Source organism: Rhinopithecus roxellana, chromosome 12 (assembly GCF_007565055.1).
Source record: "Rhinopithecus roxellana isolate Shanxi Qingling chromosome 12, ASM756505v1, whole genome shotgun sequence".
NCBI lineage: Eukaryota > Metazoa > Chordata > Mammalia > Primates > Cercopithecidae > Rhinopithecus > Rhinopithecus roxellana.
The window spans coordinates 16,196,703-16,213,982 of NC_044560.1; the positions used below are offsets into that span (position 1 = coordinate 16,196,703).

Consider the following 17,280-nt stretch of genomic DNA (forward strand, 5'->3'; position numbering starts at 1 on the left):
TATCTGTTGTTCTTAGTATTGCTTCCAGTTGCAAGTCAGTTAGCTCAGAAGCTTAACAATGTGTTAAATTCATTATATATATAACTTCAACTTGCTCAAAATCTCATCCTACTTGGCTACAGAGAGGTGGAATATAGAGAGGTAGCAGTAGGAAAGCAACACGAGAAGAAATTCTGCAATTTCCAGGACAATTGCCCTGCAGAAAGCAAGTCACAGTGTCCTATTTTCAGCACTACAAGGAATGCGGGGGACTGCAAAGGAAGAACAAAACATAGGTGGCACTGGCTGGGTGGTGAAGAGTGACCAGCAGCTTCTAGGAGGCAACTGGGGCCCCTTCTATCCCTTGTAGCTTAATCAGCTTTATGGGGTCTATTGTGTGCTTCACAGCATCTGAGGGCAGTGATGAAGAAGGTGTGTTAGCCATCCTCCACTTGGGCATTTTAGTGACCTCTCAGAAGGGCCAGAAAAGGATCAGTGAGAGAAAATGACTCTCAGGGAACAGGGCCTGGAGTAGGGCAGAAAAGATGGGGGGGCCTTCCCAGAGGGGTGGGGCATGAGCATCCTTAGGCTGGTGTGTTACAGTGTGCGTGGGGTGGACTGCAGAATGGCAAATGCACAGGAGCTGGGTGCTCCTGACAGGAAATTCTTATTTTCTCATCCCCAAGCATGCTCCTCAGGCCCCAAACTCTGGAGTTGTCCTGATTCTTTTCTTCCTCTCACTGCTGACATCCAATCCATTACCAAACCCTGCTGGTTCTGCCTTCTAAACATGAACAGACCCTGACACTTCTCACCATCTCCATTGCTAACACGCATCCAAGCCAGCACGATCACTTGCCTGGACCACTGCAGCAGCATCCAATCAGTCTCCTGCAACCACTTTCTTTCTTTCTTTTCTTTTCTTTTTTTTTTGAGAAAGTCTTGCTCTGTTGTCTAGGCTGGAGTGCAGTGGCGCAATCTCGGCTCACTTCAATCTTCGCCTCCCGGGTTCAAGAGATTCTTGTGCCTCAGCCACCTGAGTAGCTGGGATGACAGGCACATGCTACCACACCTGGCCAATTTTTATATTTCAGTAGAGACACGGTTTCCCCATGTTGGTGAGGCTGGTCTCGAACTCCCAGCCTCAAGTTATCTGTCCACCGTGGCCTCCCAAAGTGCTGGGATTACAGGCATGAGCCACTGCGCCCAGCCCACATATCCACTCTTGCCCCCCAGGCTCTTCCTACACCAGCCAAGAGTGAAACTTTTTTTTTCTTTTTTGAGATGGAGTCTCACTCTGTCTCCTGGCTGGAGTGCAGGGGCGCAATCTCGGCTCACTGCAACCTCCACCTCTTGGGTGTTCAAGCAATTCTCCTGCCTCGGCCTCCTGAGTAGACAGGACTACAGATGCGTGCCACCACGCCCAGCTAATTTTTGTATTTTTAGTAGAGGCAAGGCTTCACCATGTTGGCCAGGATGGTCTCTATCTCTTGACCTCGTGATCTGCCCACCTCAGCCTCCCAAAGTGCTGGGAGTACAGGCATCAGCCACTGTGTCCAGCCAAGAGTGAAGCTTTTTAAGAGATAAGACATACTACTGAAAGGTAGGGACTACACCCCGCTCTGCGTCTTTCCACCACACCTGAATCTCCACTCACTCCCCTCTAGCTCCACCGGCCTCCTTGCTTTTCCTTGAGCACAAACATGCTTCCACCTCAGGGCCTTTGCATTTGCTGTTCCCTGTGCCTAAGATACTCTTCCCCATGTAGGTGAATGGCAGATTCCCTCCCTTCTTTTTTTTTTTTTTTTTTTTTGAGACGGAGTCTTGCTCTGTTCCCCAGGCTGGAGTGCAGTGGCCGGATCTCAGCTCACTGCAACCTCCGCCTCCCGGGTTCACGCCATTCTCCTGCCTCAGCCTCCCGAGTAGCTGGGACTACATGTACCCACCACCTTGACCGGCTAATTTTTTGTATTTTTAGTAGAGACGGGGTTTCACCGTGTTAGCCAGGATGATCTCGATCTCCTGACCTCATGATCCACCCGTCTCGGCCTCCCAAAGTGCTGGGATTACAGGCTTGAGCCACCGCGCCCGGCCCAGATTCCCTCCCTTCTTTCAGGTCCCTGCTCAGATGCCACCTCCCCAGAGAGGTCCTCCCAACCCTCTCAATCTGCTTACTCTTGCCACTTCCTGATGTGCTTTCTGACCATTCCCAACCCAGAACATAAGCCTCATGAGGGCAGCCTCTGTCCCAATCACTGTTGTATTCCTGGCACCTTAGACTGTACCTGGCACACGGCAGGCTCACAACCAATGTTTGCTGGATGGATGACTTTCTCTTACCTCAGTGACCTCACAAGGTTTTTGTGAGGATTACATGAGACCACAAACACAAAAGCACTGGGTGAACCACAAGATGTTGTCAGGGTGGGTCACCATCAGCTTGTCCCTTGGAGAGCCACTCCTCCTCCAAGGTTCTGCTCAGCAGCTTTTCCTAAATACCCCAGGGAGCAGAACGCAGTCACGCTCAGATCTATGGGCCTGCAGAGCCTGGGACCACACAGCCCTCTATTAAGAGTCTGATGACACGGCACAGCTGGTTGGTCTGTCTCCCCCTTCAGACCACAAGCAAGTTTCTACCTGCAAGCAAGGGTAGGGACCCTGTCCTATTCATCTTTGACTCTCCAGGCCTCAGCATGGAGCCTAACACATGGTAAGGATAAAGACTTGTTGAGCCAGCAGAACTGTTTGGGGGCAGAAGTCATGTCTGGTTTAACTTTTTTTTCTTCCCTTTCATGTACATATTTTTGGGTTTAACTTAGTCTCCAGTGTTTGGCACTAAGCACACGACACTAAACTCCAGCTGAATTGGCCTTTTCCTTGAAGGAAGGGTGAGAGTTAGGCACCAAGAAGGCCTGGCAGGCATATCAGCAGCATCTGGAAAGGCAGGACAGGGAAACGAATGTGGAGCAGGTAGAAGATTTCTTCTTTTGTGGGGGAGGGGGTGGGGAAAACAGAGTCTGGCTGTGTTGCCCAGGCTGGAGTGCAGTGGTACGAACACGGCTCACTGCAGCCTTGACTTCCTGGACTTAAGTGATCCTCTCGCCTCAGCCCCCCAAGTAGCTGGGGCTACAGGCGCGCACCACCACGCCTGGCTAGTTTTTGTACTTTTTGTAGACGTGGGGGTTTCGCCATGTTGCTCAGGTCTCAAACTCCTCAGCGCAAGAGATCTACCTGCCTTGGCCTCCCAAAGTGCTGAGATTACAGGCGTGAGCCACTGAGCCCAGCCCAGGTAGAGGATTTCTATTGGAGCAAATAGACTCCAATAGTGGACTGGAGTGGAAATCATTACTTAGATGCTGTAAAGCAGCCTTTTCTCTCGCCCTCACAACAAGCCGTGGCAGTGGGCAACAGATGAGAGAACAGACATTGAGAGAAGTCCAAACATAGGCCCAGGATCACATGGGTAGCAATGGAGACAGGTCCCAAACCCAGAACTACTGACTCTCAATCCAGCGCTCAGCCAAGGCCAGTTATGAAAGGCCACAAATATCCTGTGGGGAGAGAATTCCCAATCACCCTGCTGAGCCGGGGACAGCCACTGGAGGGCTCTGGCCCCGGGGAACAACATGAAATTCTGACCCCTCAGGGAGGTGGTCAAGGGAGATAGCGCTGGCCACCCAGGCTCAGCATCTGGCATAGGGCAAAGTTGTCCAACTACACAGCCATTTAGTCTCAGCTCCAGGGACAGCTGGTACCACCTCCTGCACAACACCAGCAGGATGGGTGAGCCCTCCCCCATCCTACCTCCAAATGCCTCAAAAGACCAGAAAACTACAATTCTGAGAAAAGAAAGGCCTGAGTCAAGCCCAGGCTGGGGATCAGGGGAACTGGGCTTCAGTCTAGACTCAGCCACTGACATTCTGAGGGCTTTGAACAAACCCTTGCTTTTCTTTGGTCTCAGTTTCTCCATCCTTGGGGGCTTGTTGAGAGCCTCTCTACCTCTGACATCTGACTGATGAACTCTGCAGCTGGACAAAGTTGGGCTCTGTGATACTCACCATCTCTGTCCATGTCAGCAACCGTGGCATCTGGATACAGAACAGCATTCATGCCATAGCAAGCTTGCACGAGGCAGCAGCGGGCAGCGTAAAGAACTCTGGTCCATCAATGAGGGAGGCAGTTGCTGTCCCAATTCTAAATCTTAACTTCTCTGTGACCTATGGCAAATCACAGTACTGCCCTGAACCTCAGTTTCTTCCTTTCTAACATTGGGATAAACAATGTCTATGGCACAGGGTTGCTGTAAGAGGAGAGAACAGAGAGAAAAACACTCAGAAAAAAGCAAAAACAAAAATATATGTCCACGCCGGGTGAGGTAGCTCACACCTGTAAGCCCAGCAGTTGGGGAGGCCGAGGTGAGAGGATCACTTGAGCCCAGGAGTTTGAGACCAGCCTGGGCAACATGGTGAAATCCATCTCTACAAAAAATTTAAAAAGTAGCTGGGCATGGTTGGTGCATACCTGTAGTCCCAGCTACTAGGGAGGCTGAGGTGGGAGGATCACCTGAGCCTCGGAGGTTGAGGTTTCAGTGAGCCGAGATCATGCCATTGCACTCTAGCCTGGGTAAGACCCTGCCTGGGGGAAAAAAAAAAAAAAGGCCAGGCACGGTGGCTCATGCCTATAATCCCAGCTCTTTGAGACACCGAGGCGGGCGGATCACCTGAGGTCAGGGGTTTGAGACCAGCCTGGCCAACATGGTGAAACCCCGACTCTACTAAAAATACAAAATTAGCCAGGTGTGGTGGTGCATCCTGTAATCCCAGCTACTTGGGAGGCTGAGGCAGGAGAATCACTTGAACCCAGGAGGCAGAGGTTGCAGCGAGCCGAGATCGCGCCATTGCCCTCCAGCCTGGGCAAAAAGAGGGAAACTAACTAACTGACTGACTAAATAAATAAATAAATAAATAAATGCCAGACACTCCCGTGCAGATCTAGGTTCCCTGAAACCAGCAGCGTCAGGGTCCCAGAGGCAAGCTGGCAGCACTAGGGAGGCGAGAGCTTCTCCTAAGCAGGCGCCTGAGCGGGAAGCTGTCCAACTGCACAGCATTAAGGCTCCAGGGGCAGCAGGCACTGCCTCCTGCACAATACCAGCAAGGTGGGTGAGCCCTCCTGATACTGGATCCTCTATCTCCAGGGGATGCCCTAAGGGTCTCCCATACGCTTCTGATAACAATCCAGCTGGCTGGGCTCTGTCTGTGGTGGGAGAGACAGGGCATGCTTGGAGGGCCTCTCCCTGCCTCCTCTCCCACCACACTGGGGATAGTTTGTCACCTCAGGCCTCTAGGAGCCACGAGATGTAGAGTGGATAGGAGAACCGAGCATGCTCAGATGAGGCTGCCCTTTAGAGGACACTGCAGAGAAAAGATGAGGACATGGCCAGCTGCAGGGCTTGGTCCTGGTGCCAGGAGGGCCCAGGGCTCTAGGAACAGCAATTGCAGGTCAGGCCTCTCCTGGGGGAGAAGAGGGGCAGCAAGAAGTCAGAGATTAGAAGAGGGAGGGCCCTCTGAGACCATCCAATGTAACCCCTCTATTTCACAGATGCAAAGGATGAAGCCCAGAGAGGGGATGGAACTTGGTTGAGGTTACACAGCAAAGTGGTAGCAGAGCTGGGACACACACCCAGGATGGCCCACTCCAAAACTGGTCCTTGCTTGGAATATGGTGCCACCCCCCCAATCCACTCCCACTTTTTTTTGAAAAACTATCTTCTATTGAGTGCCTCACTTCGATGCTCTGTATACTTCAACCACATGATTCTCCTAGCAGCCCTCTGACACAGGGACCACCCTCCTCATTCTACAGCTGAGGAAACCGGGGCAGAGAGAAATGGTCTGACTCTAGAGCCACAGCCCCAACCATGCTGCCTGCAGCTCTGAGCCCCAGTTTTCTGGACCAAATGGTGGGTATGGGGCACAGGAGCCCTGGTTTATTGCCAGGTCTGTCACTCCTTTGCTGTGTGACCTTGGTCAGGTCACTCACTAAACTGCTGGTCTCTCTAAGACCCCTAGCAGTAGCAGTGTGCCCTGGTTCTGTGTGTGCCTTGCAAGGAGAGAAGCAGGAGCTATCTGGCACCCTAGTGATGGGGAATGGAGCTCCACTGTCAGTAGCTCCCCAGACTGGGTCTAGCCTGCAGGCCTCTGCTCAAAACCCATGTGCAATGCCTCAGGAGACACAGTGCAGCCCTCCAGCACACGCCACTGTGGGAAGGGAAAATTACTACCGGGCCCTGTGCCTTCTCATTTAGCCTCAGCAATGCCATGAGGTAGACACTACTGTTTCCATTTTCCAGTAGAGAAATTGAGGCTCAGAGCTTAATAAACTAGCTCAAATGACACACAGCCAGGAAACAACCAAACTGGTATTTGATCCCAAAAGCCAAGCTCTGCCCTCAAGCCGGGCCTGGTAACTGCTTCCTGTTGGCACTCTGGTCCTCAGGGCACAGGTTCCAGAGTAAGAGCCCACTGGTGACACGCTGAGCACAAAGGGCCAAGAGCTCCAGGCAGGCTGAGAAGCTGCCTGCTTGCCTACTTGTCTGTCAACCAGCCCACCCCATAGAAGTAAGTGCCCCATGCCCAGGAAGGAGATAAGGAAGGCTTTGTCAGTGCCCACTTCCGCCTGGCCTGTGCTGGCTGCTGGGACTGGGCAGGGCCTATCGTGTGAAACCGCACATGGCATTGGCATGAGGTGCACATGCCTCCCTCCAGTAGGGCAGGGGAGATAGCTGGGACAGCCAGAACTGCAGAAGCAGCCACCACTAGGCAGGACAAGGAGGCTCAAGAATTCAGGTGGGAGCCATGGTTCTTTTTTCTTTTTTGCCACCCCGCCCCCAGACCATGGTTCTAATCAGCCCAGTCACACAGCTTCCAGTTGAAATGGGGATGTTAATAATAATAATAGTGGCTGGGTGTGGTGGCTCATGCCTGTACTCTCAGCACTTTGGGAGACTTGACCTGGCCTTGTGGTCAGCCTGGCCAACTTGGTGAAACCCCATCTCTAAAAAAACAAAACAAAACAAAAGGCCAGGCACGGTGGCTCATGCCTGTAATCCCAGTACTTTGGGAGGTCAAGGTGGGCAGATCACAAGATGATGAAGGCAGACAGTCTAGCACAGGACCAGACAAAGCGTACTGCAACATGAAGTGGGGGTACCTCCTACTATTAGAGCAGGACTTTTTCTCATCACTGTTCACTGCCACTGGAATGAGTGTCACTCCATGACCTCACCTTGAAAGCAGATACCAGGGCTAGCAGTCCCTCCCCAACCCCCACCCTCGGCCAACAGGGCACTCCCAGACAGCCCCGCCTGGTTCCCTGATTATCATTGCCACGGTGCTTTCTTAATGAGCTGTGGCTCCAGGGAAGGGCGGAAGCTGGAGCACCAGGAGCCATTTCAACTGCCTGGTACCTGGTACTGCACTGTGACGTGGTAGCTAAACACCCGGGACAGTGGGGCCCAACTGGCCAGTACCATGGAAATCTTATCATGCCAAATGCTTCCTGGGAAGGAGCAGGGTGGGTGAGGCAAAGAAAGGCCTAGCCCACGCCCGTCAGGGTTTCATTTCCTGATTCTCTTTTTGAGACGGAGTCTCACTCTGTTGCCCAAGGCTGGAGTGCAGTGGTGTGATCTCAGCTCACTGCAACCTCCGCCTCCCGGGTTGAAGCGATTCTCATGCCCCAGCCTCCCCAGCAGCTGGGATTACAGGCATGCACCATCACACCCGGCTAATTTTCGTATTTTTTAGTAGAGATGTGGTTTCATCAGGTTGGCCAAGTTCCATCCCCTCTCTGGGCTTCATCCTTTGCATCTATTACTTGCTGGCTCTGTGACCTTCCCTGGGCTACAGCTTCCTCACAGATAAGATGATGGGGCTGTGTTAACTTTTCAGAGATTTCCTGGCCTCAAGTGACCCACCCCTGCTTGGCTTCCCAAAGTGCTGGGATTACAGGCATGAGCCATCACACCTGGCCCATTTCCTGATTCTTGATGTCAACCTAGGTTGCAATCTCGTAAGTATGGGGGCCCCCTCTTTATCTTCTTGAAGCTGAGGAGACCCAAACACTGAGCTAGAAGAAGTGTAAGAGACTACTCAAAGCCAGGACTTCATCTAAGAGGTCAGGGAGTGGGGTCCTAGCTTGACTTCTTGGGGATGGGAGTGATCCTGGTGGGAGCAGGGAACTAAGGCCCAGGTTTGGAGGTAGTTAGGACAGGAAGGGTGCTGTGCCCTATTGGGTCAGCATCTCCCGCCCCATCCAAATGCCCACTCCCCTGCCTTCTTAGACCAAAGGATGTGCCTTCCAGGCACACTTCACTGCCTGGAAGTCCCTCAGCTAGGGACGGGAGAGAAGAACTGGAGCCCTGGACTTTTTTTTTTTTTTTTTTTTTTGAGACGGAGTCTCAGTTTGCTGCCTAGGCTGGAGTGCAGGGGCACGATCTCAGCTCACTGCAACCTCTGCTGCCCCGGTTCAAGCAATTCTCCTGCCTCAGCCTCCCGAGAAGCTGGGATTACAGGTGCCTGCCACCACACCCAGCTAATTTTTGTATTTTTAGTAGAGACAGGGTTTTACCATCTTGGCCAGGCTGGTCTTGAACTCCTGACCTTGTGATCTACCCACCTCAGCCTCCCAAAGCGCTGGGATTACAGGCATGAGCTACCGTGCCCGCTCTGAGCCCTAGACATTTTCTAAAGTGCCTTTCCACTGTAGCAGGAAGCCCTACAGTTAAGAAGTGAGTCGGTCAGAGCTGAGCTCTGGCCCAGAGACAGTGAGAACCCTCCAGGGGAGTTCCCACTGCCCAGGAAGAGGCAAAGTGCAGACTTCTGGGAGTCAGAAACCTTTGGTTCAGTTTTGACTCTATTACTTGCTGGCTCTGTGACCTTCCCTGGGCTACAGTTTCGTCACAGATAAGATGATGGGGCTGGGTTAACTTCTCAGAGGTTTCCTCTAGCTCTGACAGCCCACGATTTTACATAATAACCAGAACACATCACTTTTCATTTTGCTTTGTTCTTTCATGTACATTATATCATTTAAACCTCATGGTATCTCTCTGAGGGTCCTCCTACGTTAAAGATGAGAAAACCAAAGTTCAGGGCATTTAAGCCTGAGAACACACCCAGAAAGGGAGCAACAGAGCCAAGATTTGCACCCCGGATTCCGGAAGCCAGATCCTGGGTTCCACCGAGAAGGAAATCTGCCCGGCCAGGGTGAAAGGCCGCAAGTGACTGGTTTCAGGGTCCCTCACAGACTCTCAATCTTAAAGCTATTCCCTTGATGCAGATAAGGAAACTCTTTCAAAAGATCCGATTTAATTTAAAAAGCTAAGCTGCAAGAGTACAAACAGCATGATTTTGTTTGTTTGTTTGTTTTGAGAGCAAATCGCTCTGTCACCCAGGCTGGAGTGTAGTGGTGCAATCTCGGCTCACTGCAACCTCTGCCTCCCTAGTTCAAATAATTCTCCCACCTTAGCCTCCCGAGTAGCTGGGACTTCAGGCACGTGTCACCATGCCCAGCTAATTTTTGTATTTTAAGTAGACATGGGGTTTCACCATGTTGGCCAGGCTGGTCTCCAACTCCTGACCTCAGGTGATCTGCCTGCCTTGGGCTCCCAAAGTGCTGGGATTATAGGCATGAGCCACCATGCCAGACCAGCATGGTTGCTTTTATGCCAACTTTTTTTTTTTTAGGCAGAGTCTCGCTCTGTCAGACTGGAGTGCAGTGGCATAATCATGGCTCACTGCAGCCTTGACTTCTTGAGCTCAAGCAATCCTCCCGCTTCAGCCTCCCAAGTAGCTGGGACCACAGGCCTGTGCCACCATGACCTGCTAATTTTTTATTTTTGTAGATACAGGGTCTCCCTAGGTTGCCCAGGCTGGTCTGAAACTCCCAGGTTCAAATGATGCTCCCACGTTGGTCTCCCAAAGTGCTGGGATTACAGGGGTGAGCCACTGTGCCCGGCTTAACATTTTTTATGAAAAAGCGGTTCACACCACTGTAGAGAAAAGTCCAGGATGAACTATTCAGAGTGCTCAGCCTGAGAAGCAAAGGAGTAAAAGGGGTATGACTTGCATTTTTCTTGTTTATATACTTAAGCAGTGTTTGAATTTTTTTTATTTCTTCCTTTTTTCTGAAAAAAAAAAAATTCTGGAGGGAAAATGTTCTGAGCACCTGCTCTGAGTCAAAATTCAGTATTAAACACTTTACTGTCACAGATTATTTCATTTAATTCTCACAAAACCCTATGGAGTACAAGAATGCTCAGAGCAGCTTTATTCACAATTGTCAAAAAAAGGGAACCAATCCAAAAGCCCATCAACAGGAGAGTGAGCCAACTGTGCTGTATTCATACGCGGTAACACCGAACAGCAATAAAATGAACAAACCTCTGCCACATGTGACAGTGAAGAGGAATCTCACAGAGAGGCTGAGCAAAAGCAGCCAGACACACAAGAGTACCTATGATTCCATTCAGATGAAGTTCAAGAACAGGTAAGATCAACTGATGATGATCCAAGTCAGAATTGTGGTTACCCCAGAATTATCTGCAGAAAAATGACACAGGTCAGATAATCAGCCTACAGGCATATAGCAGGCAGGTAGTGGAGCTGGGATTCAGACAGGTCTGTTGGACTCTGCAGTCTCTATTGGCCCCTGACTGCCCAGAAGGATGCCTTGAATCTCCACCTGCAGAGCCTTCTGGGCCCCTCTAGAGGCAGTCTTGCTCCTGGCTTCAGAAGTGGGGAGCCCCTTGTCCTCAGTGCTAAGCACCCGTCCCTGTGGTTCGGTCACATGGAGACCTGCTGCTTAACTAGCAAGGTGACAGCAGCCAGGTCCACGACTCAAGCTCTGGGTCTGCTGGGAGCAGGGGACAGGAGGAGGACTGCTCTGTGCCAAGGGAGGGTGCCCAGTGCACACTCACCACTCCTAACTAACCCTGGCCCACAATACAGGAATTTCCAAGCAGAGCTGGGACTGGGCTTGGCCCCACCCACTGGGCCACACTGCCTCACACTTTCCCCAACTCTTATAGACCCAGAAAAGTCAGACCCTGCCAGTCACCCTAATCCCTATCCTCAACCGAGGACAAGACCAGGAGTTTTGAGGGACTCAGCTCCCCCAGAAGCACCTGCATCTTCCTGCTCTAAATTCCCAGCCCTGCCCAGGCTTCCCTCCCTCCCCTCTGAAGGGAGCCACCACCTGCTGCTTGGCACGGATCCCCCTCTCCGGCTACATCCTCTCCATTCTCCCCCCAACTCCTACACAATCCCTGTCCCAAACAATTTCCTGCAGTTTCCCATCTGATCAGTTTCTTAGGAAGGATAATTATCCATGGAAGGAGGAGGCGGAAAATTCCCAGAGCCAAGAACACTGGGGAAAAAGCTTCATCTAGTCCCTTCTCCATCAGCCAGGAAAGCCCTCATCCTAAACACAGGCCAGTCATGGTCCATGGCTCCTCCAGAACCTCTGCAGTTCCCCCATCCTCAGGAAAGAGCCCACGCTCCTCTGCATTTAATCCAAGGCCCTCTTGATCTGTTCTAACTTAGGTTTGGGCCTCACTGCCATTCCATTGTAAGTGGTAGTGCCAGATGGAGCCCCATCTGCCCCCAGGGACCACCTGCAACGTGCTGTGTCCCTGCGGCACTTCAGCCTGCCTTGTGTTTTAGCTGTTTACGTGTCTGTCTCCCACACACAAGTGTCAGCGCTTCCAGGGTGGGAACCACCAACCACGCAGCTGTGTCTGCTGCATGGTAGGTGCTCAGAGGCAGGCTGAAAAGAAAGTGGGACAGGCAGGAGGCTGCCTCACCTCTGCAGAGGGAACGATGTGGGAAGAAGGACCACTTATAGCATCACAGGAGAGCCTGGACTAGAGGTCGGGGAGCTGAGCTCAATGCAGCTCTGCGGCCCTTGAGCAAGTCACTTCCGCCCTGGCCTCTGCTTCCTCTGTGAGCTGAGGGGGTTGGGACAGGCTCTGTCATCATGTCAGACATTTAGAAGCCCTTACTGCTAGGTGCTCGCCACAGCATTCTCATTTAACCTCCACACCTTTGCACACGGGGACCACACAGCTGCCAGTGGGGGAGAGGGGTTTCAGTCCAGGTCTTTTGATTCCCTAACCCCTTATCTTTTCCTCCTGGACTCCTGCAGTCTCTAGGATCCCTCCCAGCGCTAAAGTCTGGTTCTGATTCTAGGTCTGCCCTTTCCTGAGCTGACAACTGCCAGGTCATGACCATAGGGTTTAGCAGGGAACAGGCATGTCCAACCCTGGTGTTCAGCAACGCCACGTCTCCCACATGACAGGTCTGGTGACTGTTTGCCTGCAGGCGCTGAGGCTCACCAAGGGAGGGGTGGCCGGCAGGAGTCCAGCAGGGCCTGGTGACCACTCAGCCCCTCCCTCCCCCACGTGCCCCTGACTCCACGCCCACTCTGCTCCAGCTCCCTGCTAGCTGCTCTCCTAGGCTGCAGCTTCCATCTCACTGCTGGCTTGGCCAGTGCTGCCTATCGGGAAGCTTTACTCTGTTGCCCTCATAGACCCAGGCTGAGCTGCTGGTAGGCAGGGCACTCTGGGGCCAGCCCAGGGCCTGAGCCGACTCTATCACACTCCCAAGCTGTCTGCACATCCCTCCCCAGGTCAGACCATGTCATGCTACTCAAGAGCCTTTGATGGCACCATACAGCACCATGAATCCTAGCCCCAGGCCCATGGGCCCAACATGATCTGGCTTCTGCCCTCTTTTCCGTTCTCACACCACGCTTCCCTTCTTCCCCCGCACTTCAGATTCCTCAAACACACCCTTCTCAGGGGCCCTAGTCTTTGGAAGATGGGCTCTTCTTGTCCTTTGGGTCTCAGCTCAGACGCCAGCTCCTTAGAGAACCCTTGTTGGCCATCCAGCAGCCCCACCTCTCCCTCATGTCTGCCTTCCTCAGGACACTTACCACTGCCTGACACTGCTATGTTCACATCCAATGCTCCATGCTGGCATGGGAGCTCCCTGGCATCAGGAGCCTCTTCTGTCGTGTTCCTGGCTGTGTCCTCAGATCCAGAATAGTGTCTGACATGGGGGCAGAGGCAGTTGGTGAGGCGTGTGCTGCACGTTAGACTGGACAGTCAGGGAGGCCTCTCTGAAGAGATGATGTTTGATGTGGGACCTGAATGAGAGCGCCGGCATGCGGCAGTCTAGGGGCAGTGCTCCAGGCTGGGGAACGAGCAAGTGCCACAGCTGTATGGAGGAACGGGCCTGGCAAGGCAGATGTGCGTGAGGGACACAGGAAGGCTGGTATGACTATAGGAGGGGAAAGGCTAGAGGGGCATGAGGTGGAGAAAGGGGTGGGCCAGGCTTTCCTTGCATTTTCTCCCAGGTTCATCAGGAAGCATTTGAAAGGTTTTCAGCAGGGCGAACACCATGCTCTGGTTTACAGGTCTCAAAGCTCCCTGTGGCTGCTCTGTGGAGAGCTGCCTGCAGGCAGACAGCAGTGGAGCCACAAGACCATTTGGGAGGCCCGGGAGTCACCCAGGTTGGAGATGCTCATAGTGGAGATGGAGTGAAGGGGCAAGCCTTTGACAAGTGTGGTTGTGTCTGCCACCAGTCTGAGGAGCCCTGGCCAAGTCTACACCCCTCTGGAGTTCCAGACGCTTCATCCAGCCCCACCCACCTACCCAACCCAGTCTTATTTCCCACTGACTCCTCACCCAGACTTTTCCTGCAGCTGGCTGGGCCCCCCAACAGGTGCCTGTTCATACCCAGTACTCAGAGCTTGCAAAGAGCCTTGACCAGTGTCATGGCCCTTGCCTGATTGGTCACTTTCCCTCCCTCTTAGAAGCGTCTGGTGAAGGTGTTTGCACAAAGATCTCTGCTCCATGCTCATTCTGGCCACATTTCCCCCCCTCTAAAGCTCTCCTGTTCTTTGAGGCAACAGCACAGCAATCATTGAGCACTTAATAATTCCCTGTTTCACTTTCCTAAAGTAGCTGTAAGCTAAATAAAGCTAGAAACCATGACTCGCACCTTCGGGGCGTCACATAGTGCAGAAGACAACGATGCTCTAAGCGAAACCCTCAGAACAAAGCCAGGCACTGGCAGGGCCTCAGTAAGCGGTAGGTAGCTCTGTCCTCACTGCCTGTACCAGGGCGACAGCCATCACAGGTGCTCACTACCCCACAGGTGCAGTTAGCTTCTCTGCCTAGCCAAGCAGGTGAGTGAGGTGTGTTTGGGGAGGAGGTGGAAGGGTTGGAAACATCCCCATGAGTTTCAGAAGCAAAGGTCAATGGTTCTGCATGATCTGTGGCTCTGCATCATTCACGTCTCTGTGCCCTTCTCCAGTTCTCCCCTCTGTGTGAGCTAAGCACACTCATTCTTTTTTTTTTTTCTTTTTGAAACAGAGTTTTGCTCTGTCGCCCAGGCTAGAGTGCAGTGAGGCAATCTCGGCTCATGGCAACCTCCGCCTACTGGGTTCAAGCCATTCTCCTGTCTCAACCTACCAAGTAGCTGGGATTAGAGACTTGTGCCATCACACCTGGCTAATTTTTGTATTTTTAGGAGAGACGGGCTTTCACCACGTTGTCCAGGCTGGTTTGGAACTCCTGACCTCAAGTGATCCGCCCATCTCAGCCTCCCAAAGTGCTGGGATTACAGGTGTGAGCCAATGCACCTGGCCAAAACACTCATTCTTAACCCTGAGGACCCAGCTCAAAGCTCTGGGAAGCCTTTCCTGACCCACCCACCTCCACTCCTCCCTCCTGCGCACCAACAGCTCTGCAGGCTCCTGCTGCAGCACTTCACAGCACATCACAAGTGCCTGTTTACATGCCAGCCTCTCCCTTGAGGCTGGGATTATATTTATCCATCTTTCCATCTTCAGTACAGTATTTATCAGCACGAATCCAACTGCTGAACATGTGTCTCCCCACCTCCCAACTAAAGAACAAACTCAGACAATTCAGCTCACGGTCTCATTTGCACCTCCAACCTCAGTACTCAGCTCATCCCAATGCCCTCCAGTCCATATACCTAAAACCATCCTCCAGTGCTTGACCCCACCCTCACCTCTTCCTTTAAGGCTCCAGGAATAGTAGCAACTCCCATTACTGAGTACTTATAATGTGCTCAGGGCTTTACAGATATCAACCCCTTTAGACTGGGGAAACTGAGGCTCAGACAGGATGATGTAGCTTAAAAAGGGCACAACTTCTCCCCTTAATACTGGCATCACTCACCTAGCACTTATCATAGCTGGGACTATTTTTAAAACCATCATCTGTTCTGCAAAATTGAGTGCTTTTATAGCTACACATCAAGTTGTCATACAAAATCACATTTTGCTCATTAAATGTTTCAGGTGATCAGTCTTGCTACTCCAGCTAGGTGGGGTAACATAACATAAATGTTATGTTGGAGAAATAGCACAGGACTTGGAAGGGGAAGCCCTGGAGTCCAGCTTAAACTGTGCCACAGTCAGGCTATATGACACTAGGCAAGTCACCTCCACAGGCCAGGCGTGGCAGCTCACGCCTGTAATCCCAGCACTTTGGGAGGACCAGGTGGGGGGATCACTTGAGGTCAGGAGTTCAAAACCAGCCTGGCCAACATGACGAACCTCATCTCTACTAAAAATACAAAAATTAGCCAGGCGTGGTGGCACAAGCCTGTAATCCCAGCTACTTGGGAGGCAGGAGAATCGCTTGAAGCAGGGAGGCAGAGGTTGCAGTGCGCGAAGATTGTGCCACTGTACTCCAGTCTGGGTGACAGAGAGAACCTCCATCTCAAAATAAAAAATTAATAAAAAAAATTTTAAAACAGGATAAGTGACTTGCCCAAGGTCACGGTGCTATAAAGTAGTGAAGCTGAGATTTGAACACAGTTCTGTCAAGTTGCAAAGCTTGTTTTTCTAACCACCATGCCTGTGGGCATGTTTCCAAAGGGAACTGCTCTGGGACATTCTTCTGCAATCCAGAGGTTCTGCCCCAAGTAGAAGCTTCTGGCTGTGCCCAGTGAGATTTCACTCAAGTATCTCATCTAAATCCTACATATACTTCAAGGCCTAGCTCAGTGACCACTTGCATAGCCTCCCGGGATCTTCCCAGGTACAAAGTTCTCTCTCCCATCTCTAAACTCCCATAGAATTCTACCTGTACTTCAAATCACACCCCCTTTCTACTGTCTGACTGTTCTGCATCTGAACCGCATTTCTCAAGGCGTTGAGCTCGGTAAGAAAAGCAGTTCTCATGCATCTCTGCACCTTCCACCAGCAAGGCAGGTAGGGCTCAGTCAGGGAAGAGGGGGGGTAGGGTGCCTGCTCCCCCTCCCCCATCTTGCTGTAATCTGAGTCTTAGGCTTTGCCCAGCTAGATGAGTTGGCCCCGCCTCACACTGGCATAATGCCTACCTGGTACAGCATCCAGATTCCTGGGGGCCCTGGCCACTGGGGAGGTAAGATCTTATTCCCTGGCTTGATGGCAAAGATGCTATAAAAAGTACAGCACCTAAGCTCAACACTGGCTTGGGATGGATTACACGACCTGAGGGATTCAATGCGTGAAGGCAGAAGCCTCTGGGCTGGCTCAGAGGTCCTAAGACCTGTACTTGGCTCCCCTGTAAGGACCAGTGTAAGGACCACTGGTTTCTCTGCCAAGGACAGCTCCCTAATAGATAACCCAGGAGGAAGCTGCCCTTCTCTAGGCTTAAAGGGCCCACTGGAAGAACTGAGATTTGCCAGTGCTACCAATATCCAAGTCAAAAACCACAGCCCCTCCTCTTGATCCACTGTCCAGGTCTTACTGCCTAGAGACGCCTGAGTTAGTTAACAGAGCAGGGAAGAAGCCTGCCTCTGCCATTAATTCATGTGTGGCCTGGGGCCAATCATCTCGGACCTCAACTGGAAAAAGAGAACTTGATCAAAACATCTCCAATTCCCCTTTGGGCCTGGGGGTTACAAGCTATGATAAGGATCTTTCCATCTCTAATGTTCTAGAATTAGAATATTCTATACTTTCACTCCCAGAAGCAGAGTGAGAACAGAGAACAGGGACCTTCAGTCCAGGAAACAGCAGAGGTCAGTCAGGGCTTCCTAGCTGTATCCTCAAAGCCTGTCCACCTTCAGAGGCTTTCTCTTGCATCTGCTGCCTGAAAGGTGGCTGCTTCCCCGCTAGCAGAACCTCAGACGTGTGCCCGGGCCCTAGCTGCTTTAGGGAAATGGGCAGGCGGTCTGAGTCACCTATCGGGTGTGAGCTGGGCTCACCATGGCAACCCAG

General features: G+C 52.0%; 1 protein-coding gene across 2 annotated transcripts in view; it reads right to left on the minus strand.

Annotated features, from left to right (window-relative positions):
• The window catches only part of SLC9A1 (solute carrier family 9 member A1), a 58,437-nt gene that overhangs the window by 28,816 nt on the left and 12,341 nt on the right, over window positions 1-17,280 (minus strand). Inside the window, exons 1-2 of one of the 2 annotated variants that reach the window (XM_030942953.1) lie at window positions 10,492-10,577; window positions 4,038-4,279 (exon numbers count right to left, since the gene is read on the minus strand). The exons of the other annotated variant lie outside the window; for it this stretch is intronic. Coding sequence (XP_030798813.1) covers window positions 4,038-4,089 — 52 coding nt within the window. The 5' untranslated portion in view covers window positions 4,090-4,279; window positions 10,492-10,577. Of the gene's footprint in view, window positions 1-4,037; window positions 4,280-10,491; window positions 10,578-17,280 lie in introns of those variants that run through there. 2 annotated transcript variants of the gene reach the window in all.